General features: G+C 30.2%; 3 protein-coding genes across 4 annotated transcripts in view; 1 reads left to right on the forward strand and 2 right to left on the reverse strand.

The window, feature by feature from the left end:
- Positions 1-975: 975 nt before the first annotated feature.
- On the reverse strand, positions 976-5,514 carry LOC132941545 (actin-related protein 2/3 complex subunit 4). The gene is made up of 2 exons (XM_061009645.1): positions 5,230-5,514; positions 976-1,734 (listed from the first exon to the last, which is right to left on the reverse strand). The coding sequence occupies exon 2, from the start codon at positions 1,723-1,725 to the stop codon at positions 1,219-1,221; it is 507 nt and encodes a 168-aa protein (XP_060865628.1). The 5' UTR covers positions 1,726-1,734; positions 5,230-5,514; the 3' UTR covers positions 976-1,218.
- A 225-nt stretch (positions 5,515-5,739) lies between these two features.
- Positions 5,740-12,729, forward strand: LOC132941541 (N6-adenosine-methyltransferase catalytic subunit). Of its 2 annotated transcripts, none has more exons than XM_061009639.1 (12): positions 5,740-6,722; positions 6,795-7,001; positions 7,065-7,293; positions 7,351-7,514; positions 7,583-7,674; positions 10,347-10,473; positions 10,546-10,708; positions 11,652-11,812; positions 11,900-12,044; positions 12,118-12,265; positions 12,351-12,529; positions 12,589-12,729. In XM_061009639.1, exons 2-12 carry the CDS (start codon positions 6,875-6,877, stop codon positions 12,704-12,706), a joined length of 1,653 nt encoding a protein of 550 aa, XP_060865622.1. In that variant the 5' UTR covers positions 5,740-6,722; positions 6,795-6,874; the 3' UTR covers positions 12,707-12,729. The 2 variants fall into 2 exon arrangements, with proteins under 2 accessions (XP_060865622.1, XP_060865624.1); XM_061009641.1 differs by having other exon boundaries at positions 5,740-6,500.
- A 150-nt stretch (positions 12,730-12,879) lies between these two features.
- Positions 12,880-25,010, reverse strand: part of LOC132941542 (serine protease inhibitor dipetalogastin) — a 28,756-nt gene continuing 16,625 nt past the window's right edge. Inside the window, exons 2-9 of the mRNA XM_061009642.1 lie at positions 20,013-20,144; positions 19,291-19,438; positions 18,192-18,353; positions 17,227-17,541; positions 16,890-17,051; positions 15,941-16,063; positions 14,749-14,925; positions 12,880-13,951 (exon numbers count right to left, since the gene is read on the reverse strand). Coding sequence (XP_060865625.1) covers positions 13,720-13,951; positions 14,749-14,925; positions 15,941-16,063; positions 16,890-17,051; positions 17,227-17,541; positions 18,192-18,353; positions 19,291-19,438; positions 20,013-20,144 — 1,451 coding nt within the window. The 3' untranslated portion in view covers positions 12,880-13,719. The remainder of the gene's footprint in view (positions 13,952-14,748; positions 14,926-15,940; positions 16,064-16,889; positions 17,052-17,226; positions 17,542-18,191; positions 18,354-19,290; positions 19,439-20,012; positions 20,145-25,010) is intronic.

Consider the following 25,010-nt stretch of genomic DNA (forward strand, 5'->3'; position numbering starts at 1 on the left):
CTCAAATGTGTTTTAATTTAATAGATAAATACAGATACAATTTAAGGCGAATAACCTTGATTTCTGCCAAAATATTCATACACTATTTTTAGTAATAGTGAAATGTCATATTAAATTTGAAACAATATGACTGAATTAAATTTAAAACTGTTGAATTTTTTTAATATTTTATGAAGGATAATAAAAATAATTAGTGTAAAAACATTTCATTTCTATAAATAAAAATGAAATACATAAATTATTGCTTTTGATTACAAATAATTTGTTTGGATAATACTTTTTAAAAATTTATCTGTTATCTTCTTATTCTTAAATCTATGTTCCGCACCACAATAGAACACAACTGCTTTGCGCATCCGAATGATTTACTCAAGTAGTCGCATGGCCAATTTCTCTACTCCACTGCCATCAGTCACCTTTTGACATTTCATGGCCTACTCTGGTGGTCGCCAGTGGCGCGTCTTAGATCGATTTTTGACGAACTGATGACAATTTGGTCAGTGAGCAGTTGCGTTCTCTTGTGGCATGGACTATAGACTTTAACAAACAAGGTTGAAATTAAATTAATTATTTATGATCATGAACTAAGATAAACAGGACTGGACACTAAGTCTTATCACCCGGTCAGACATATATCTTAGTTCATGATTATGATATGTTTTTACCTAAACCATTATTTCCTAACGGTAACTCTATGTGTCATGTAGTGCTAATTTCGTGACATGCATAGAACTTTCATATTATTGCATTCATGTACTAAGTGTTTGTAAAAATATATAAATAGATATTATAAATAGATATTTATAAAAATATTTAAATAGATAGTATGTTATATTTGACTAATATAATTATAAAAGTAAAATAATGGTATCTAGTATTCATACCATAACAATATGTTAGTTCAAATTATTTTTGTAACTGAACTAAGTATAAAATAATAGTAATAAAAAAGAAATAAAATATATAAAAAGACTATTAAAATGTATGCATTAAATGCCATCAATATTTAATAGTATTTTTTCGATTAAGTGTATTAACTATTAACCATGTATGAAAATTAATTTATCTATATTTAAGATTTTAATCACAGAATAAATTTATTCTGTGTTTTAATCTAATAATAACTTTAAATAAACTCGCACAACATTTTACAATATAAAAAATGATTACAGTAGAAAATAAAAAATAATGCATACTGGATAGTTATACAATTTTCTTTTAAAAATGTTTGAGAAACTCTTCTGAACAAATTCTAGCTCTTGCATTGATTGCCAACTTCATTTCACTGATTTCTTTGTCAATTTCTTCCATAAATCGAATAATGAAATCAATAAGTTTATTTCTGTACATTTGTTCCACATGCATGTTAGTGATTAGGAATGTTATGTCATATCCAGCAATTGGCTTCCGTCTTAGAATGAAAAAATTTTCTGCTCTTTTCATCATGAATCGTGTGAATTTATCACACAGTAATCGCTCAATCTCATCACATTGTTTAATTGCTATACTCACCCGTATTGAATTTATAGAGCTTTCAATAAAAACACGTTCTCGCTCATTACGACTGATTAACATTGGAGTCAATATTAACTCCCTGTTGGTTTGCATTTCTATTTCTGGTTTGCTGTGACGTTCAACTACTTGCGAGTAAAACTGGCTTATACAGATAGCAGCATCCAACGAATGCTTTACAACTGAAAGGTAAGGTTTTAGTGTTGTTGTCATTGTTGAAATCTAGAAAATATCAGAAATATAAATAATATTAATAAGTTTGAAAAATAAAGTTAATAAATCAATTTAAATTGTATACATAACATATGAATACAAATATAGTAATAACTAATATTACTTTATACTATAAAATATTATAAAGAAATGTTTTCAAAATAATCATCAGAGTTTGATATACTTATTTAGAGGCTGAAGTCTGGCTCTAGTCTTTTACACATGCTTTATTATTAATATAAGTTATAACAGAATTATTATTGAAATAATAATGTACAATACCATGTAAGCAAGAAGTAACCACAATTTAAGTCTTAAGATATTGATAATGTAGATACAATTGTAAAAAGTGGATGTCGCTCTGCTGTACAGTAGGTTACAAGTGGATCACTGTAATGGATGGTGTTAAATTTGAATTCAATGATATAATATCATTGTATGAGAAAAACAATTCTGAGCGAAAACTGTCAGCAGCCTATGATATTACCAAGTATATTTGATGATATTATTGTGAATAAAGTAATATATATATAACCTATTTACGTGGAGCCTAAGAGCCTTGTGTTCAATTTACAATCTTTAGCTATAAAAGTTGAACATTTTATAAATTTTTAACTACAAAATAATTATTAAATTATAAATTTGATAAATGTTGTCAAAATTCGATCTTTAAATGCTTATAAAAAAAAATTGTGCCAATGTATTTTTAATATTTTTCAACTGATATAGTATTAATATATCAGGAGCCTTGTATTAAATTTTTACACTTTTTGGCCCAACAGATAAAACTTTATTGATATTTATTGAAAAAAAAACTAAAAAAATTGAAAACTGAAAATGTCCATTAACAGCTCAAAAAGATTCAAAATATTTTCAAAATTGTATGGTGTATAGAAAATGCTAATATAAACATTTAATGAAATTTTCAAGTATCTAAATTCGTTCGTTTTTGAATTACATCAAAATAAGGAAATCGCTACATGAGAAATCAAGTGAATATCCAATGTTGTAAAAATTTGAATTTCAAACGCTCATAAAAATTTAATTTGACTTTCTTATAGACATTTTTTTTTTGATAAAGGTAGAAAAACATTTAAAACCTTAGATTTAAAAAGAAAATTTTTTACGAATTTCTAACTCAAAATAATTTGCTAATTTTCATGATTTTTCCATATTTTGTCAATTTATGAACTTTGAATGCTTAGAAGAAAAAAAAACTGTGACTAAGGATTTTTAATATTTTTCATCTGCCTTTGAAACAATATACTAGAAGCCTTCTATTACATTTTCAAGCTTTTTTAGCCAACAAATAAAATTTTATTGATATCTTTAGAAAAAAAACTAAAAAAAAAATGGAAAATGAAAATGTCCCTAAATAGTTCAAAATAAATCAAAATATTTTGAAAATGTTATGGTGTATAGAAAATGCAAATATAAACAACCAGTGAAATTTTCAAGTATCTACGGTCATTTGTTTTAAAGTTACACCAAAAACCAAATTCAATTTTGTGTAAAAATTCCCGTTTTTCCTTAATTTTTCTTTTGTTTATCTTGTCGCTTGTGAAAACTATTGGGAAATTTTTACTTTAGACCCCCCAAAGTACCAATTAGATTCACTTTCGCATCAGAAAAGGTACTGTTGAAGAAAATCGAAGCATTTTTACTGCTCTAAAAGGTGTCCTCAGACACATAAATAAAAAATAAAAAAAACACATTGTAAAATCAATACATTCATCGCTCCGCTCAGAATCTAAAATTACTAACCAAATTATATTCAAGTTTAAAATTCCGTTTACTTAGATTTTTGCCAACGAATAAAATTATTGACCTAAAATAATTCAAGGATATAACGTGGACATTTAAATTAAAATTATAAGTGTTCCAAAAAACAACATAAATTTGATTTTAAATGAATATATTTTATTATTTTTATGAAAAAATTATAAATACAAGCACACATTTTAATTTTTGCAATCTTTTATTAATTTGGTAAGTATTGGCATTGATAATATTAGAACAATTCGAAATCCGGTAAATATGGAAGCAATCAATTTTTAACATGTGTATAACGTATACATATTATATTATAGTATCAACATACATAGTACGTTATAGCTGTATAACCCTACTTTGCCCGTGAAAAAATGTACAAGTATAATGTACATCAATAGATGTAACATACTAACATCTAATGTATTTTTTTTAGATGAACAGTTGTTCTGATATTATTTAATTATTATCAATGGTACCAGTTTTAAATTATTGAATAATTGAGGCTTATTAATAATATAATATAATTATGAAAAAATAATATTAAGTGACCATCTTTGAAATATGTAATTTTTGTTTTTCACGTCATTAGAAATATAGCAAAAGCATTTTACAAAACTGTAAAAGATGATTGGAAAGTGGTTTTAGAGATTGATTTTTGAATATACAAATCAATACAAAGCAACTAAAGCTGGTCTATAGTACCACAGAATAGATAGTACCCACCAACTACAACTAACCTACCTATCAGCATAGGCGTAGCGTGATGAATTTATATAGGGGGGCTATAGCCTATTATATTTCTGGCACACAACATATATTCTAAAAATGTAACTAAAAAAAATTACGGAATGGGGGGGGGGGGGGCTAAACAAAATTCCAGGGGGCTATAGCCTATGTGGCTATCAGTGATATAGTTACAGGGGTAAGGGGCTTGGTGTAGCCCCCCCCTCCACCCCATGACTTTTTTTCTCAAAAACTGGCACATTGTAATATATATCTATGTATTAATTCAACACTACTATAGTATATTTTAAGGAAAAAACCCAAATCCCCTTATGCTAGCTGAAGGTACATAACTAAGGTAATATTACCCGCTTTGAAATAAACACTATTTCACAAATAAATTATACCTATTAATATATTGCATTGTTGTACAAAAATAAACTACTAAGTAGTCAAATATTATTTTATCGACGGGCAACGACGCACATCAGCAAAGTCGTATAACTACTTTAATCGTATGTGAATATTTAAACATAATGCAATTATTAGTTTCCAAGTGTGCATACATTTATACATGGAGTAACAAGTTATGTTATAGGTAGGTACTTATCACAATGATTGTAATGAGGTGCTTGATACATTAAAAAAAATTTTGGGAGGAAATAGGTAAAATATACAACAATTTCATCTCCCCCATAAATTTTCCCAAATTACGCAACTGATACCTATATAAAAATTAATATTTAATATTATTAGGTAGTTTCACTTAGTATGGACACATAAATGATTTGAAAAAATGGGGAATGTAGGTAATTTGTCTTATAGTTGTGAAGATAAAGTAATATAAATAGTAAATACAATGTTTAACTCGTGTTTTATTCAAAAGCAAACGCCTACATTACCCCAAAAATATGTAGATATATGATGTATAGTTTGTGATGATTATGAGATGTTTATACAACATCTGAATAATAGAAGTAAATAGTAATAGAGATACACTTCACTCACCTTTTCTTTACAAATTATATTCAATATCGTGAATATACGTGTATATTTTTGACAAATGTTTGTGTTGAAGGAAAAATTATGAGAAAATCCTTATAGGGTATTGTAAGTAAATAGCGAGTTAAATATCCATCAGAAAAATAACGAGTACTTTTAAGCAGACTACTGTAATTGTTTTGTTTAAATAGTTAACTATTCATTATTGTTTAATTTAAAATAATGAAAAAAAAAAGTACCTCATAAACAAGAAACAGAACTACAAAGCCTGAATGTTGAGTCTATTAATTTTTACTTTATTTTAATCAACTGATAAGTTTTGACAGTATTGAATGCTGATAGCACGATCACCACCCACCAACTTCCTGTGGTTACCACCACGGCAGCAGCAGTATATCCACGAATTAAATATATAGGATGCCGAACGAGTGCTTATCAGGTGAAGACGGAAGTTTCCAAAAATCCAGAATTACTTATAGCGCTTTTGCCACAGTGGCGTTTAATGAACTAAGCCAGTGCTGCCATCTACTAAGATTTATAATTTTACGTATCTTTATCGTAAAAATTATCATGTTAATTTCCCGCCATGTTTATTGCGATCTTAGATCATATACAATGGATGGAGCTATGTATGTATTTCTTGTATACCGAGCTGTGTCTAACACACGGAGTAATATTACTCTATGGTCCACCACCCATTTGATTTCAAAGTACAACGAATTATTAATATGTTATTTATAATGCGTTTCGCCAACAATCACTATAAAATAACTAATAAGTGGGGGGTTATGTTGGACACAGCAAATGATTAAAGTAGCTCCATCCATATAATATGAACTAAGATTGCGATACTCGATGGTCGTAATCATACAAAATTAGTTAAGGATTAGGATTTCGCCTTCGTAACCATTTCGGTGCCATAAGTTAATTTGGGAACCTGGAAACTTTCAACTTCACAAAAATACTGATAACGGGCTGTCCTTCGGCATCCTGTATATCTTAATTCATGAGTATATCTACACCGTGGTTACCACCTAACCGCTCAAATAGTAAAATCACAGAATCACGAACTAAGTTATAATATGACATAATGGACTGGAAACGACATGGTGACGGTCGACGGAGGACTGCCCGCAAAAGGTTCCTCTGTTATCATCCTCTTGTAAACACGATTAAAGATATCAGGACTGATTACGCTTATCAGCAGAAGATCTGACCCCTTTATGATTTGTGAGGAAATTGTTGTTTACTGCTCGGTGTAATCACGTAATAATATTGTGAGTCGAATTCAAAATTCAACGTTTATTTTATTAACTATAGACTATAGTCTATAATAGTATTCAAGTATTAAACCATTACTTATTGTGTAAATCCGATGAATTGCTTCATGAATGACTTCAAAGCATGATCTGTTTTTCATTTTTTTCATTGTAAAACTCAATAAATTATGAATGTTAAAAATACTCGATTTTTAAAACAATCGTTTCCTTCATTTAAATGTACGCGTCTATACAATGTGTACAATAATATTATGATAATGTACCTATGCTTTTTATTTCAATTTACAACAGGAAAATGTGACACAATTAATTTTACCGTCGGCAGTTGATTCAAACGTTTTGATTGGGATTACAATTTAAATGTTTCAATCATGTCTGATGCCTGGCAAGAGATTCAAGCTGTGAAAAGCAAACGGAATTCATTGCGGGAAAAACTTCAGAAGAGAAAAATAGAGCGGCAAGTTATTCTAAATGAGGCATCTGATAAAATTGTTCCTAGTAAGTGTGAACTATATATGTCAGTGATTCAGTGTTGATAATTTATAATAATTACATTTACAGGGGGATCTTTATTGCCAAGTACGAGTTATGCAGAAACCGAATCAGATTTTGATTGGAGCAAAGTAGGCGGCGAACGTATATTACTTAAAATACTTGTTGATGTATCAGTTAATCTTCCAATCACATCTCATCAATTAGTGACTGATCTTTTAAAAAAAGATTCTACCAACATATCACATTCATCTGTTGTTAATTTGCTTTACAAATTTGCTGCACAAAATCTCATAAGGTATTTTTTGTTTTATTAAATTTCATTTTATAATGTCTCATAATATTATTTATTTAGCTTAAAAAATATTACAATTGATGGCCAGCAAGGTTTGAAAATATTAACAGCTGAACATTCAAAACTACTTGCAATGACTAATAATTTATCATCAGAGGTTGATTCAAATTTGCATCTTGAAAAATCTCGCTTACTGATAGAAGATAAAATCAAACAGCTTGAATGTAATTCACATTATTTTGTTACACATTATGTTATATAGTGGATAACTATGAACTTAAATAATTTTCAGATGAAGATATTGATGAATGTTTAAAAAACCCAAAAGTACAAAAGTTATCAGTTGATTTTAAAAAGTCTGATGAGTCTGATGATGACATAATGGTGAGTAGATTGTGAAAAAAGTGTAGTTTACCATGTACCTCGAGAATTAAAACGACCTAGGAATTTTACCAAATTTAGAATGGTGGTGAAATCAGAAATTGTTACTCGGACTTCGTTTTGATGTTTTAGCCATTTAAAATTCATATTGAGAATCATCCTTAACATGTGTTGATAGACCGTGTCTAGATTTCTGAAAAATTATATTAATTTGACAATTTCAATTGATATGGTGTTGCATCTTAAAGTAATTTCTTAGTTTTAATTTAACTTTAAGTCTTCATTTGGTATTAAACCCCATTGTTGTAATTATTTGTTTAATAGATTTTAGATTCTTAGTGGAATGATGAATGTATTGGTTTTACAATGATGTGTGTTTTTTTTTGTTGTTTTTTTGTGTCTGTGTACACAATAAGTAGTCGAAATAATGATTGGATTTTCAACTTCAGTATCTTGTTCGATTGGAAAATGAATATCGTTAGTGCATTGGAGAGGTCAAAATTTAAAATTTTCAAAAGCACCGGGAAAAACAACATAAAAAAAGGTGGGTAAGTGGATGTCGCTCTGCTGTATAGTAGGTGACAAGTGGGTCACTGTAATGGATGGTGTTAAATTTGAATTCAATGATATAATATTGTTGTATAAGAAAAACGATTCTGGGCAAAAACGGTATGTCAGCCTATGATATTACCAAGTATATTTGATGATATTATTGTGAATAAAGTAATTTATATATAACCAATTTACGTGGAACCTTGTTTTAAATTTTCTATCCTTAGCTATAAAAGTTGAACATTTTATAAATTTTTAACTACAAAATAATTATTAAATTATAATTTGATAAATTTTAGTCAAAATTTGAACTTTAAATGCTTATAAAAAAAAATTGTGCCTATATATTTTTAATATTTTTTCAATTGCTTTTGTAACATTATATCAGAAGTCTTACAATATTAAATTTTCACGCTTTTTTACACAACATAAAATTTAATTAATATTTATAGAAAAAAAAACTAAAAAAATTGAAAACTGACTATGTCCGTAAACAGCTCAAAAAGAGTCAAATTATTTTATAAATTTTATCGTGTATAGAAAATGCTAATATAAATATTCAGTGAAATTTTCAAGTATCTACAGTCATTCCTTTTTTAATTACAACAAAATAAGAAAATAGTTACTTGAGAAATCGAGTGAATATCAAATGTAAAAATATGAATTTCAAACTCTCATAAAAATTTAATTTGACTTTCTTGTAGACATTTATTTTTTTATAAAGGTAGACAAACTTATGTGGAATCTTGAATTATATCTAAGATTTGAAAAGAAAATTTTTTATGAATTTCTAACAAAAAAATTTGCAAATTTTCGTCATTTTTACGTATTTTGTCAATATTTGAACTTTAAATGCTTATAAAAAAAAATTGTGTCTATGAATTTTTAATTTTTTTCATCTGCCTTTGAAACAATAACCTAGGAGCCTTCTATTAAATTTTCAAGCTTTTTTAAACAACAAATAAAATTTTATTGTTATTTATAGAAAAAAAAACTAAGAAAAATGGAAACTGAAAATGTCCGTAAACAGCTCAAAATAAGTCAAAATGTTTTGGTGTATAGAAAATGCTAATATAAACATTCAGTCAAAATTTCATGAACCTACAGGCTACAGTCATTTGTTTTAGAGTTGCACCAAAAACCAAAATCAATTTTCTCAAAATGCTTAACTTTTATAGCTAAGGATTAAATATTTAAAACAAGGTTCCATGTAAATAGGTTATATATAAATCACTTTATTCACAATATATCATCAAATATATTAGTAATAGCATAGGCTGACTGACCGTTATCGCTCAGTATCGTTTTTCTTATACAATGATATTATATCATTGAATTCAAATTTAACACCATCCATTACAGTGACCCACTTGTCACCTACTATACAGCAGAGCGACATCCACTTACCCACCTTTTTTTTATTTTTAGATTCTGAGCGAAGCGATGAACGTATTGATTTTACAATGATGTGTGTTTTTTTTTGTTTTTTTTTTGTGTCTGTCATCACCTTTTAGGACAGTAAAAGTGCTAGGATTTCCTTCTGGAAAATGGAGTGCTGGAATTTTTACGCAAAATCTGTTTTCGAGAAAATTGATTTTGGTTTTTGGTGCAACTCTAAAACAAATGACCGTAGGTACATGCAATTTTGACTGAATGTTTATGATAGCATTTTCTATACACCATAACATTTTCCAAATATTTTGACTTATTTTGAGCTGTTGACGGACATTTTCAGTATCCATTTTTCTTAGTTTTTTTTTATGGTGTTGCGCTTTAGTTAATTGAATTGAGAAAATATATTTAATTATCCATTCTATGGTTTACATTAGATATCGGTTTTGAATTATGATCCTATTAAATTCTTCTCACCCCATCATAGTTATATTTCTTGCACGGTAATTTATACTATTGTAGATTAATTATAGTCAAAATGAAGAAGTCCGAGCAACACATTCTAATTAACAACATTGTTCTTAAATTAGGGAAATGAAATATGTAAGTTCAAGCAATTTTAATTTAATTTCTTGAGTAGCAAGATATACTTGATCCAAATGTAATTTGTAATATATTAAGTAAAATTCTTATAAAGTAATAAAAATGCTGTTTATGATATGCTGGTTTAGTCCCTTATTTCAATGCCTTCCATTAGAGAAAAAGAAATTAAAAAAATTAGTGAAGAAATAATGGAACTGCTTACCAAACAAACAGTTAAAGAGAAATCTTTATGTGAAAAATTTCGGTCTAAAGGAGGTAAACATATTAAGCACCATAATACATCAATAACACACACAGTTGATACTAATAGATATTTTTTCATAATAGGAACACATGTTATGGAATTTTGTCCACACGGTACTCGATCAGATTGCATGGAAGGACATGTTTGTAAAAAGCTTCATTTCAAAAAAATTATCCAAATGCATACTGATGAAACTTTAGGTGATTGTTCTTTTCTAAACACTTGTTTTCACATGGATACGTGTAAGTAAGTATCAATACATTTTATGCTGATATATTTATAAAACTTAATATAATTACTAATTAGAAGGTAATATAATGTTGACATATCAGATTATAAATACATTTATTGGTAAATATTCTAGGAATTACAGTGAATAGATTAAAGCCAGGTGTATATATAGGTTAGGTTAGATGGGTAGATTTATATAGGTAGTCAGATGAGCTATTATTATATAAATTACTTTAAAAACATACATATATTGATATTAAAATATTAATTTATTAAATTAGGTATAGAGTTTATCAGAGGATAATAAATTTTAAATAACTTAAACTAATTTATAATATTGATAATTTATCTTTCATATAAAATATAATCCACGAGTAACTCTGTACTTCTCATAGTTACCCCTAAACTAAGAATGTTGCATAAATAATTAGATGTGAATTTGCCCAAGCGCCCAATTAGTTACATAAGATACATTGGTTTTGGTAAAATTGTATGGTATTAGACATTAGTTTTATACTTGTATATGTGAAATAAATGATAATTTATCACAGATGGCCTATTTCTTGAAATTTATGGGGCTTTCTCTAAATTGTGAGAAAATTGTTATCATTTAAATAACTTATTTCTTAAGTTGAATGGGTTAATGATTTGAGTGTTATCCTTGTTTCATTTTAGTATTTACCGATATTAAGCTTATTATCTATAAAGTTAGATATAATAGTGTTTTTCAGTTCATCTGTTATACTAATAATACTCCTAACTTGTACCCTTAATTTTGGTTATTACCATAACTGATTAAAAATACTATAAATATTTATTATTTATTAGTATTCAGTTTACTTTTTAAATATTTGATTTAATATAAAAATTAATAAATAAATTACATGATATGGATAGTAAATATTAAAAAAAAATTGTTTCTTATATCTTGTAAAAATGTGCTACTTACTTGCTATAGATATGTTCACTATGCAGTTGATGGCGTAACTAGTAAAGTGAGTTTAGTGAACGCCCTTAATAGTTTTCCATCCAAAAAAGGGTTGATTAATGGTAAGTCTGAATTGCTTCCATGTCAGTGGATTCAGTGTGATTTGAGGTTTATGGATTTCACTTTTTTGGGTGAGTAATAAGTCAATATTCAATTATCAAGGACATATTCTGTCTAATTTATTATTTTTAGTCTTCATACATTGTTGTGTAATCTAGGAAAATTTGCTGTTATTATGGCCGATCCACCATGGGATATTCATATGGAACTTCCTTATGGTACATTATCTGATGACGAAATGCGACGATTGGGTATTCCACAATTGCAGGATGAAGGACTTATATTTTTATGGGTTACTGGACGGTAAGCTTAGAGCATAATAATTGCATTAACTGTATTAAATTGTTATCATTTTAATAACATCAATTTTTTAAAGAGCTATGGAGCTCGGCAGAGAATGTCTAAAATTATGGGGTTATGAACGAGTAGACGAGATAATTTGGGTGAAAACTAACCAGTTACAAAGGATAATAAGGACTGGCCGAACAGGTCACTGGCTGAATCATGGCAAAGAACATTGTTTGGTGAGATATTTAATATTTTTAAACTATAATGTTGGTCCTACAACTAGTGATACAAATTAAGTGAGACACATTGTATATTTTTAAGGTGGGCAAGAAAGGCAACCCTCCCAGTTTAAACTGTGGTTTGGATTGTGACGTTATAGTTGCTGAAGTACGAGACACTAGTCACAAGCCTGATGAAATATATGGTATTATAGAACGATTGTCACCCTTTACTAGAAAAATTGAGTTATTTGGACGGTCTCATAATATTCAACCCAACTGGTAAGTTTATACTTTGCTATCAATTGTATTATTTAATTTTAATGGAATTTTTTATGCAGGATTACACTTGGAAATCAGGTAGAAGGTATCAGGCTAACTGATCAAGATCTCATAACAAAATTCAGAAAAGCATACCCATCAGGAAATTGTTTGACAACATTAAAGAGGAATACATGAGTTTATTTATATTGTTATTGTTGCTGTTGTATCAATCCATTAATTGTTGTAATAATATGTAAGAAAGAACAAATATCAGTTTTCAAATGTTTTATTTTATTATGTTATTTATTTGTTGTAAATTAATAGTAAGTATGAAATTATTAAATTATGACAAATAAAAGTACCCAAAATCAATTGACCAGTTTATTTAGTTAAAATGTCATTTTATAAATTTCTTAATTTGTATATAATATGACATTGTATTGGCACTTGCTTTATTTAATATTTCGGGTCGGGTAAGACACGTAATGTTATCAACTTGATGGGCCAATACTTAAGTATATAATTTGTTTGAGAGCACAACATATTATTAATTAATAAATAATCTTAAAATTAAAATTCAATACCCTAGAACCTAAGTATTAGGTAATATGTTTGAATTTGATTGATTTTCATGCCACGTCACTCAATTATATAATATTATAATAATGTAGTACATAAAATTTATATAAGAAAAAAAGCGTTTGGTGTTTTAAGAATTTCATAAGTAGAGAAAAATGTGTTACAATGATGTACACTTTATAGAATTATACTTGTGGCATTGACATAAATTCTAACACATTTGAGGTGATTAACCATAGGTGGAAATCCATTAAAATTTCAGGGGAGCTAACATTTTTAACATCAATATGAGCGGGAGGCTTCGATCCCACAGAACTAAAAAATGAGTAGGCTTGACGGACTTAAGGAAAGCCTCCTCCGATTTCCGCCAATGCGGTTAACATTTAAAGTATTATAATTATACAATTTAATTTAATATATTGACAAATCACGGATGTAAATAAACCCTTCTAGTGTTTAAAAAATCATATTAAATTAAAATATAAATATAGTATGTACCTAATGCGTTATCAAAAAAAAACGCAACATAATATCAAAATCTTTGCGAATAATAATAATAATAATAATATATGTATACTTCATCATGCATTATAGTATAATATTATAATAAATAATATTATTATGTAGGATCAGTACAAATAGTTTTTAGGCTCTTCGGTGGGCTGCCCGCAAACGCCGTGATACTGTTTGCTAACCAGCGACCGGGACCGACAGTTCTCCATTTCCAAGAAACAGTCGTTGCTGTAAGTCTTCAGGTCGGTGCCGCAAATCGGGTCGTACAGAGTCGGACACACCCGCTGGCATCCTTTGAACTGGAATCCGGTCAGACACCTCTTCATGGGCACCACGTACACGTGTTTCCTGAGGAAAGATAAATACAATCAGGACTCTGGACTTGGACTTGTGTCGTTGGGATTTATATTTTTAACGCGTTGTGATGAAGTCCAACCAACTCCAAGTTGCCCAGCTATAAATCCCAAAACAACTTTTTTTAGTGTGCATTTTCACTTTTCAGTTAATTAGTTTTCCTAATCCACAAATATTTGGATATAAAGGGGTATGAATAGTATTGAAAAATGCTATGAAAATGTATTTTTGTATTTCCAATAATATGGTTAATTGGGTGATTTGAGAGTAAATAAATACACCTATTATCAAAATTGTAGAAGAGAAGTTAATCTATACCTGTCAATCATCGATGTTTTAATTACCAAACTCAAAAAGTAAAATATCACAAGTCTTGGAGCTAAATATTGGTCATTGAAAATTAAATATCAAAAATCGACTCCTATACAAGCCTAGATAAACTTCTTCTCTTCAATTTGTATAATAGGTGTTCATATTGTAATGTCACCCAGTAAGCTATATAATTGGAAATACCTACGAAACTAAGTTTCAGTGTTTCACTAAAATTCACATTTGTAATTAATGTGTAAAGTGCGAGTGCGCTCCTCTATTTAATTTATAAATCACTAATGATCACTTATTACGTTTACACGACCCGTGTACACATAAATAGAAAATTGCCTATATTTAACTCCTTACGGATACGGTCGGTATTCATACCCCTTAAGTCCGGCCAACTCTTTGCTGTATGCCCGTATCGTAACGGCGCGCGTACCCCCGGCCCTAGCCCAAAGCGTACACTCATCACTCACCCACAGTTTTCGCGTTTCATTTCGCATTCGTTCCTGTACAGCTTGTTGTCAGATCCGCACACAAACTCTTTAGTCTTGTCACATTGTTGGTGGCACAGGGCCGTCGTGGGACAGTGGTGCGGCGGAACGGCCACGACTTTTTGCCCGCATGTGTTCATCTTCAAATCGCACTCCGATCTGTCAATAGTAAATTGTCATAATATCATTACCAACATGCACGTACACAGGGGGGCTTAGGGGTTCAACCCCCTCCCACAACAAAAAATAAAAAAATAAATAATAGTTCTGTAATTTATTTATGTATAGACTATGACCCTCCTGAATAAATGTCAATTAAATTTCATTCATTGGGTAAAAAGCTTGACAATTTAATACAAGGGTTCTAATATATGGATGGAAAAATGAATCTAGTTGGTGTTTTGGGAAGGTCAAAATTTAAAATCCCAATAGTTTTCAAACGCGCAAGGACGTACAAAAAAAATTAAAGAAACACGGGAATTTTTACGCAAAATCGGTTTTTGACAAATTCTATTTTGGTTTTTGGTGTAACTTTAAAACAAATGACTGTACATACATCAGATACATGTAATTTTCACTGACTATCTATAATAGAATTGTCTATACACCATAACATTTTCAAAATATTTTGACTTGTTTTGAGCTGTTATTACGGATATTTTTAGTTTCCAATTTTTTTTAGTTTTTTTTCTATAAATGTCAATAAAATTGTATTCAGTCTGTAAATTTCACAATCTGGCCATTTTCAGTAGGCTGTATTGTCAATAAGTCGTCAGTAATTTAAGTCGTCACGATTTAACTATCAGTTGCATTAATTTAATTATCTCCCCACCGTCTGTTTGTATGGCTATCTATAAAATATTCATGTTCAGCGAATATCGTATTATGTACGATCACGTTAGTTTTAAAATTAGAGTGAATTGACCTCTTAAAAATGAAAAGGTAAGATTATTATCATAGGCTTTTCATTATATTTTAATTTTAAAGCGAGTTAAGAGTATTTTAATAAGTAAGTACTGCAGTTATATTATTTAAGTATTTTCATTGGGGATTTTTTATCCAGGGGTTTTTATTCCGGGGATTTATTTTTTCCGTTTACCGTATATGCATTAGGTACCCAACTGCCTATATGGCTATATCAGTAAACTGATCTAACGTGTAAACGTCTACTAACCTGTAAACGTTACCGTCGGACGCGCACACCGGTTCTTCTCGTTCGTTTTCACAGCTCTGTGGGCACTTTTCAGTGGATAGCAGCGATGAACACTTGCCCAAGTGTGCCATCTGTATTCCTCTCCTGAAACGACACAGTGCGATGAATTTTAGTGACAATAATAACGTTTATAGAGAGTGTCCTCATATTTTTTTCTTAAGCGTACGTAGGTATTACAGAATATGATAAATTATAAATTATGAAATAAATACAAAATGCTCTGACAATCTATATTTAGCAATTTAATTAATGACTTACTTAAAACAATTCGGTACCTAATCGATTACCGTGTAATGTATAATAATATAATATATAACTCACCCATTGTTTATATAAATATTGGTATTATTATTATATAATAGGTACCTATATCGTATACCTGCCTAATATTATTTTACTATTTAAATAACTCCTAGTGTTTTTTGAAAGTTGTAACGTCTGAATCTTAACCAGCCAATGCAACCCACGAGTGCATGGTTTGCGCGCATTGTATGTTAATTTATTATTTAGTAAAGTGCAACTTCGCTGATTGTCGGACCGCGCACACATCGTGTCGATCATCGATTATTGCTTATTATCTAATATATTTCATTATAATATTATTATTATGTTTATTAAACTTTACCGCAAGAATTTTTTACACTTTAAACATTCTTAGTTCTTACAGTGTAAAAATTGAAAACTACATAAATTATAACCGTGGCATGTGTGTACGGTATACCTAATAAATACCTACATTGGTGCCGATTTTGTTGGTGATTACCTAGGTATAACTTTCATTTTTAGCGCCTTAATTCGTTTTGATTACAGTCACTACACCTATACACTTAATCTGCGTTTAATGATATATAAGTAAAATGTATAGTATTATAATTTATAGTGTATTCTAATATTGGTACTTAGTACTTACAAACAAGTAGCCTGGTCCAATTGGCATTGATTTTTATAATTCTGAGCGTCGTTTCCACAAATTGGGTCCGCGTCATCTGGGCACTGACCCTTGTTGCACTTGTTGATCCTGGCTCTACACTTTTCCAAATCTACCTTAGTCACTTTCTTCTTGGTCTGTTGTCTGTTAAACAACAATAGCACGTCTAAGTATTCCCAAAAAAACCTCGAAAATCTAACCTAACCTAACCCAACCCAACCTAACTCTTCACATATGATGTGAGTTGGATTCAGTATTATAGAGAAATAGGGGTTTCTCAGGTTAGGTCTGGTTATTATTCGTTTTATTCCGCTCTCACCCGCAGTTGAGCATTTTCATCTCGCACTCGCTACGGTACACGTTGCCATCGGAGCCGCACGTCAGCCGGTCCTTCTCTTTGTCGCAATTCACTGGACACGCGTTCGATGAACCGACCCGGTTGCGTTCTTGGCTTAGGCAGAACGCCATGGGAACCTCAAACACGTGCTTGCCGCAGTTTTTGGACTTCATCCGGCACGCGTTGCTGTAGATGTTGCCATCCGACCCACAAGTGGGTTTTGACACCCGCCAACACGATTCCCGGCAGTGTCTGGTCGTCTGACAGTGTTTCTTGGATGTCCTCACCACCCCTTGTCTGCCACAAAAATAATTATTATATTCTCGTGTAAAAATAAACGTTACCTATTATTCAGGTTAAAATAGATGTGTTAACTAGTTCAAGGAAAACTATGGTTCCTACCTCATTTTTTAGAATATAGGATTCCTTAAAATATTATTAACTCATAAAATATTACTGATAGAAAGTACTACTGAATTAATGGATGCAACTATGAATAATGTATACCTAATTGTTAAAATATCTACTATTTCTGATCCGTTGTACTTTAACTTTTAAGATAAATTTGTTCAGATACTAATCGTTTGATTTTAAATTTGGATGCATCGTGCATCAATGTTTAAAAAAAACTCAGTGCTTAAAATTTTACAGTTTCTAGAATAGTTATCATTTGAAAAAAAGTTTGTATCGACACTTCAGAACACTTCTTAAATGGCATAGAAATCTAAATGTTAGAAAATGTGGCTTTAGTAATTAAGTGCCTATATCTTATACTCAAAAATTCCAAAAATCTTAATTTCAATAAATGCATTAATAAAAAGCATGATTGATATTGTGTACATAGTTATAAAATAAATATTTTATAAATAATAAATATAGATCGTACATATACAACCCGATCGATATGCCATTAATTATTATATTATACAACGTATTCTGATCCTTACCCGCAAGTGAACAGTTTCATCTGACAAGTGTTCTTGTAAACGTTTCCGTCGGATCCACAAATAGGTCCATCCATAGGCGCTTGGTCACAGTTAACCGGACAGTTTTCCCTGTGGGCTGATATATTGCTACATGGTCCCAAGTGCGACATCGACGTGCCGACTCTGCGAAAAACGGACGTGGATGTGATACAGATGCACACGATTATAATTTATAATATTTATATCATAAAATAAATCGTAGATAGAGGTTGTAACATTCGATATTATAAAGTATTATGTTTTATACTAATTATCTCAATCGAACTAAAAACGATCATTGTCGTAAACGTGCTCAGATATTTCCAGTGTGGCTGTGGTTTAGAACAATTTTAATGGGATTAAATACTTTTTAGGAATATTTTCTCGAGTGCCTATATAGGTATATGGAAATATATAGCCATATAGGTATTTACTAGAAAAATGATGATATTTGAGGAAGGAATGTAAATTGAGTTGGAGTTAATTGTTCTGGTTACCTACACCGGCAGAGTCTTATATATTGTATAGATAGTCACACATATTCACACAGGTATTTTCTCATATATATCATATTATGAATGATTACCTAGGTATGTTCTGTTTGCTTTTAAAACCAGCCAACTATCCTGTTTGTGCATGCCTATGTACAATGTACATATTATATCAGTGATGTATGCAGGAGGGGTTAAGGCGTCGTAACCCTCCTCAAAAATTGTTAAATAAGAAAAAAAATTGCATTAATAAATCATTTTTATAAAAAAATTGTCAACAATTAATTTTCTACCAGCCCCCCTCCACCAAAAAAATACAACTCTGGATACGCCACTGTATTATATATTTATATATTGTATAATAGTATTATATAATACTTATATGATGTCAGTCGGTTTAGTAAGTAGGATGTAGGTACCTAACCTATACAGCTCTACTGTTTTTTCTTTCGCTTTAAAACAAATCATTGTTAATATTTTATTTCTTTTTCATCCCCTACATAAGTTTGTATACACCACTGATATGTGTTATATATAATATATTCGCAGGCAGCTGTCTGTTGCTATATTTATATATAAGGCGTACTGACCTACATATTTCCACTTGCATCATACATCTGTTTAGGTACGTCCGGCCATCGGTACCACATACCGCGTCCTGTTCTTTGCCACAACGATGTTCGCAATTCGATCCGTAAGCCCGTAGACACTGCGTTGAGCTCTCTGCCACAGCTATGCCTGTAGTGCACACACGGTAAAGGAGAAAAAAAGAGCGCGATCGGTATGAGTATAATTTTATTATCAATGAATCGGAAACTTTATTACAACGATAAAAATACCATCGAGCGTAAAAACAAAAATAATTTATTACAATATTTGGTATTCGAAGGACACTACACAGTCATTTGTTGTGTACGTCTTACAAGCGCGTAACATACCAAATTTACGCTCAGCAGATCACGTTCAACTCTGTTATTTTAAAAATTAGAGTGAATCGGACCTATTGTAAAACTTGATGGTAAGAACATTATCTGCGTTTGTATGTGGGTATTTATTCAGTTTTTAAGTGAGTTATGAGCATTTTTAGTTTAAGCTATATTATATAAGCATTATGCATACCTTGCTAAAAAATTGAACTATCGTAAAAAACCCACATTTAAACGTAGATAATGTTCTTACCATAAAGTTTCATAATTAGTCGATTCACTCTAATTTTTAATCTAACAGAGTTAACGTGATCTGCTGAGCGTACATTTTCTGTGTAGCGTCCTACAGTTACAAGTAACAATAATATTATATCGTAATTGTTCACCTTTTCCGCAAGTCTTCTTTTTCAGTTCGCACTCGTTCGGATAAATTATGCCATCCGAACCGCAAACCGGTTCTTCGGAACTTCCCTGCGGACATATCCTGGGACACGCGGAATCCCTGGCTCCGGATGCGCCTGCCGTAATAACAATAATTGATTTTATTAATGACATACAATAATAATAATAATAATAATAATAAATAAAAATAATGCACAGATTTCTACACTATAGGTACACTAGGAATTCTGAATAAAACGAATACAAAATAATTAAGTTCGTCCGTTATGTTTTGAGTTCGAAAATTTGTACATGGATATAAAAATTGCAAACTACCTATTTATATAATGTACTAAAATACAAAAGATATACAAACTATTTAGATACATATCCGTGTCAATTTCCCAACCGAGAAAATGTTGAAATGAGATTAACTGTACAGGTAACACGAGTTTTTCAACTAGTGTAGTAGGTACCATTTAATAGGTATGGTACCTATTTAGAAGTCCGTGTAATAATATATTATAATCTGAACAATTAATTCCGATTTCAATGCTTGTATCTAATATAAGTGGACGTAAAATTATCGGCACGTGACACACTTCTCCAGTTTTCTGCATGTCATAATATTTTATTTGAAACGTTATTAAACTACTTATTAGTTAATAGTCATTATCAATAAATGCTTCCGCTCTGCAGCGTAGACGATTTAAAAGATCTTTGACCGAACTACCGAAGCAACGAATGCTTTATGATATACCTACCTATAATATATTATACGCGATATGTACTGTTCGCGTTCGGTGACTTGCTATTGAATAGGTAAGCGTCAATACGTCATTCATCAATGATGTAATGCTAAACGATTTGTGTTTGTATTAAATCGTACCTAAAGTAATTTTTTTTACACTCCTAATACGCGTGTGTTATACATGCAGCAAAGCGCAGTCCAAAAAGTCCGTCAAACACATTAAAAAGTTGTCTAGGTACGCTTTAAATCTGTATTGACACTATTGGTACAGTATAGAATTTTCCAGTGTTTTTCGAGCTCTATATAAAATGCGCACGTGTATTCTATGTATCTACCTATGTAACCTTATATTAATTTAAGTTCAATAATTCATAATATATCATACACCTACTTAATATATTGTTCAACGCTATATACTATTCTGTATATAGGCCCAACTGATAAAAACGCGCTATTAAATTATACACCTAGAGTATTATTATCTATACATTTTAGATTTTGAGTGGAACGACGAATGTATTGATTTTACAATGATGTGTGTTTTTTTATTTTTTTTTTGTATCTGTCATCACCTTTTACTTTTTAGGACGGTAAAAGTTCCTAGATTTTCTTCAACAGTATCTTTTCTGATAGGAAAGCGAATCTAGTTGGTACTTTGAAGAGTCGTGAAAAGCGCCGTGAAAAACAAAAGAAAAATTCAGGAAAAACGGGGATTTTTACGCAAAATCGATCTTTTACTAAATCGATTTTGGTTTTTGGTGTAACTCTAAAACACATGACCGTAGATACATGAAATTTTTACTGAATGTTTATATTAGCATTTTTAATGCACCATAACATTTTCCAAATATTTTGACTCTTTTTGTGCTGTTTACGGTCATTGTCAGTTTTCAATTTTTTTTGTTTTGTTTTCTATAAATATCAATACAATTTTATTTGTTTGGTAAAAAAGCGTGAAAATTTAATGCAAGGCACCTGATATATTGTTACAAAAGCAGTTGAAAAATATTAAAAATACATTGGCACAATTTTTTTTTATAAGCATTTAAAGATTGAATTTTGACAAAATTTATCAAATATTACTTTATTTACATTAATTTCATCAAATATACCATAGTAATATCATAGGCTGACTGACTGTTTTCGCTTAGAATCGTTTTTCTTGAATTATATCATCGAATTCAAATTTAACACCATCCATTACAGTGACCCACTTGTAAACTTCTGTACAGCAGAGTGACACCCACTTGCCCACCTTTTTCTCTTTTAAACTCGTTATATTGTCTTAAAAATCTTTACAAGACAATTGTCACTCTAGTTTAACGCTAATTAATAAGATTATAACAATATGGTGGTACCAAAAAGTCTTATAAAAACACCACTACACCAGCTAATCCCTATATTATACCTGATATATATATATACCTATAATATGATATATTCATAATTAACAACAATATACCATCTATAAATTTGCCACAGCGTACGTATCGGTGATGTATATTTTATTTCTGGATTCAATCAAACTGTCCGTCTCCGTCGCGGGCGAGCGTGTGAGTGTACAGGAAAGTATAATAATAAACGCTGTCGTGTTTCAGGTTAATATTTTAATAATGATTAAATTTTCGTCCGTCGGTCTGTGTCACGGTTCTCGCGTGCCGTGATTTATAGACTTCAGTGTCGTTTTTTTATTACGCATTTGTCGTTCGTATATAGCTGGTAGGTACCATACAAACGCTCAGTCACGTCAATTAATCCCTCGCTTTACCGCACCGTCGTGCTTATAAAATATAAAATATGAATGTAATATTATTGTTATGTATGAACGACCGTGATTTCCGATCGATCACGATCGTTGATCTCGGCTGTTGTTTTTTCACGGTGCCGTTCGTAGGAATATGTATTATATTATTATTATAATTCTGCTGGTTAATGTACTGTGCTTATAGGTACGTATATATAATATTATGTGCAGTCACTGGTCCTGTGGTTATATGTTTCTAGTCATTCGTGTGTAATATATTGACAGGAACCTATTATAGATCTAAGTGAGCATTTGTCTTACTTAGTACCGGATCAAGGTTATTTCCTCTCATATAATATATGTTGCTGTCTAAATACCTACTTCGCCGTCTACCCTCTCCCAGTAAAATGGCATTCTATAAATTTACTTTAAGCTTTTTTTTTAATAACAATAAAATAATCTCAAGTTTTTAAACTTCTAAATAACAATAAAAAAACAATATTCGATTTACTATCCTGTAGCTTTATACAGAGTGTCCCGTGAGAATATCCCATTAGCTGTAGAAGGAGACCCGCCGCCCGGACAAAAACCGGTTTTTTGCTATTTTACTTATTAACTAAAAAAAATTATTAAAAACCATGAAATTAATGAAAATAAAATATTGAAAAATCAAAATGTTCACAAAAATAAACTCTATAAAGCCATCTCCAATTGTTTCGAAAATAAAAAAACCATTTTTAAACTTTTTTACTAAAGAATTTAAATAAATTAAAAAATAAAATACGTGTAGTCCTTGTCTGTGAGTCTAATAAAAAAAAATAGATTTATGATAAATTTATAATCTCAGGAGATATCGCAATGGGTAAATCCTTGCGGTACACTCTGTATAATATGTCATATAAAGACTATAACCTTAAACTCAGAATCATATAATATATATAGTATCTTCAAGAGATAGTTAATATTTTTAACTTCACATACTCTAAAATAAATTATATCAAGAAATTTTGATATCATTTATTATATTCATATATGTACTTAAAGAATTTTAAGTTCATATATGAGAGCCAAAATAATGATAGTTAGGTAATTGAATATATTTGAAAATTTGGCGATTCCGTTATCTAAACACGATAATATATTATAGTAAGCGGGAATAAACGTGTTTTCTTTATGAGCATCGTTCAAATCAATGCATTTTTATTCGTGGCACTTTTTTTTGTTACCATAGTGTCAAAGAACTCGAAATTTAACTACATTTTAGCCATTTTTCAACAATTATTCGAATATTGTAGAACACATAATATATATATTATATATGGTATACATATATTGCAATAATTAACAATATACCTACTCTATCGCTTTAATATTATATTACGGTGGTGTATGCAGTTTGAACGAAACTTATTTATGGACTATGACCTAACATGTCATTGCGCTATCTTTCTGATTTGATGCTCTTGAATCTGCATTTCCTTACTTGTGTACTTTTTTTTCGATGCACTTAAGAAATAAATATAAAAATTAAATTTAAAAATAAACGGTTTCCCAAACTAAAAAACATAAAAAATATAAATTTCAACAATGAGAAATCGTTTGTAGGTACACTACTATTAATAAGGATATTTATTATTCACACATAATACATGGTTTTTTTATTTTAAGGTCGATGGTGTATTATGAGGTACCTATATAGCCAAACTGTTGAAACCTGAAAGACACTCGTTGTTTTACCTGAAGTAAAATCGTCAACAAATAATGTTTTTAATCCCCTGTTTCGCCGAGGGTATTTATATTTCTTGTTCACGACAACGTGCATTCGGATTATACCTATATTAAAAGGACTTCGTTTTGATCTGACGCTGCAGTTTCGTGAATATATTGTACATAAGCTCCACACAATAATTGACTCTTAAGTCAGATTATAATATGTATATGTTATATTGATGTACACACGTACAAACTACAAGGTGTGTGAAACGAGTTTCCATCTGGAAACACTCGATACGACGCGTATTACGTTTACATTATACTCGTACAAAGCTATAATATATCGGTCAAAATACACTTACAAGTGCTTACAGTACATATCCATATACTACTTATCTATATATATTCTATACCCATTTAATATCTTACATTTACCCGCAATATAATAAAAAATACCTATAGTTAATACTGCATAGGCGCAAATAAGGGGGGGGGATTTAAAGGCTAAGCCCCCAACATTTCCTATTTTTTTTAAGCTTATCCAATAGTATTAGAGTAGGGCTTCACCCCCCCCCCCCCAAAAAAAAAAAAAAATCTTTAACGCTATATTTACGCCTATGCTATTGAGATACATTTTGTCCGGATGCCTGTTGACACTTCTATTTCAACATTTTTCATTATAACTGATATAGTGTTCCGGATAAGAATAAGATAAAAAGGACGCGTGTTTGCAAAACGTTTTTCCTGGTAGTAAGTTCAATATGCATTTGCAACACCTGAATGATGTGTTTTATC

This window comes from Metopolophium dirhodum, chromosome 3 (assembly GCF_019925205.1).
Source record: "Metopolophium dirhodum isolate CAU chromosome 3, ASM1992520v1, whole genome shotgun sequence".
In the NCBI taxonomy this organism is placed as follows: domain Eukaryota; kingdom Metazoa; phylum Arthropoda; class Insecta; order Hemiptera; family Aphididae; genus Metopolophium; species Metopolophium dirhodum.

Excerpts from the sequence above, each read along its gene's own strand:
- LOC132941545 (XM_061009645.1), bottom strand. The coding sequence starts at position 1,725 with ATGACAACAACACTAAAACCTTACCTTTCAGTTGTAAAGCATTCGTTG.
- LOC132941541 (XM_061009639.1), top strand. The coding sequence starts at position 6,875 with ATGTCTGATGCCTGGCAAGAGATTCAAGCTGTGAAAAGCAAACGGAAT. Across the intron at positions 7,675-10,346 it reads AGTCTGATGATGACATAATG|TCCCTTATTTCAATGCCTTC; the intron begins GTGAGTAGATTG and ends ATGCTGGTTTAG. Across the intron at positions 10,474-10,545 it reads AAAATTTCGGTCTAAAGGAG|GAACACATGTTATGGAATTT; the intron begins GTAAACATATTA and ends TTTTCATAATAG.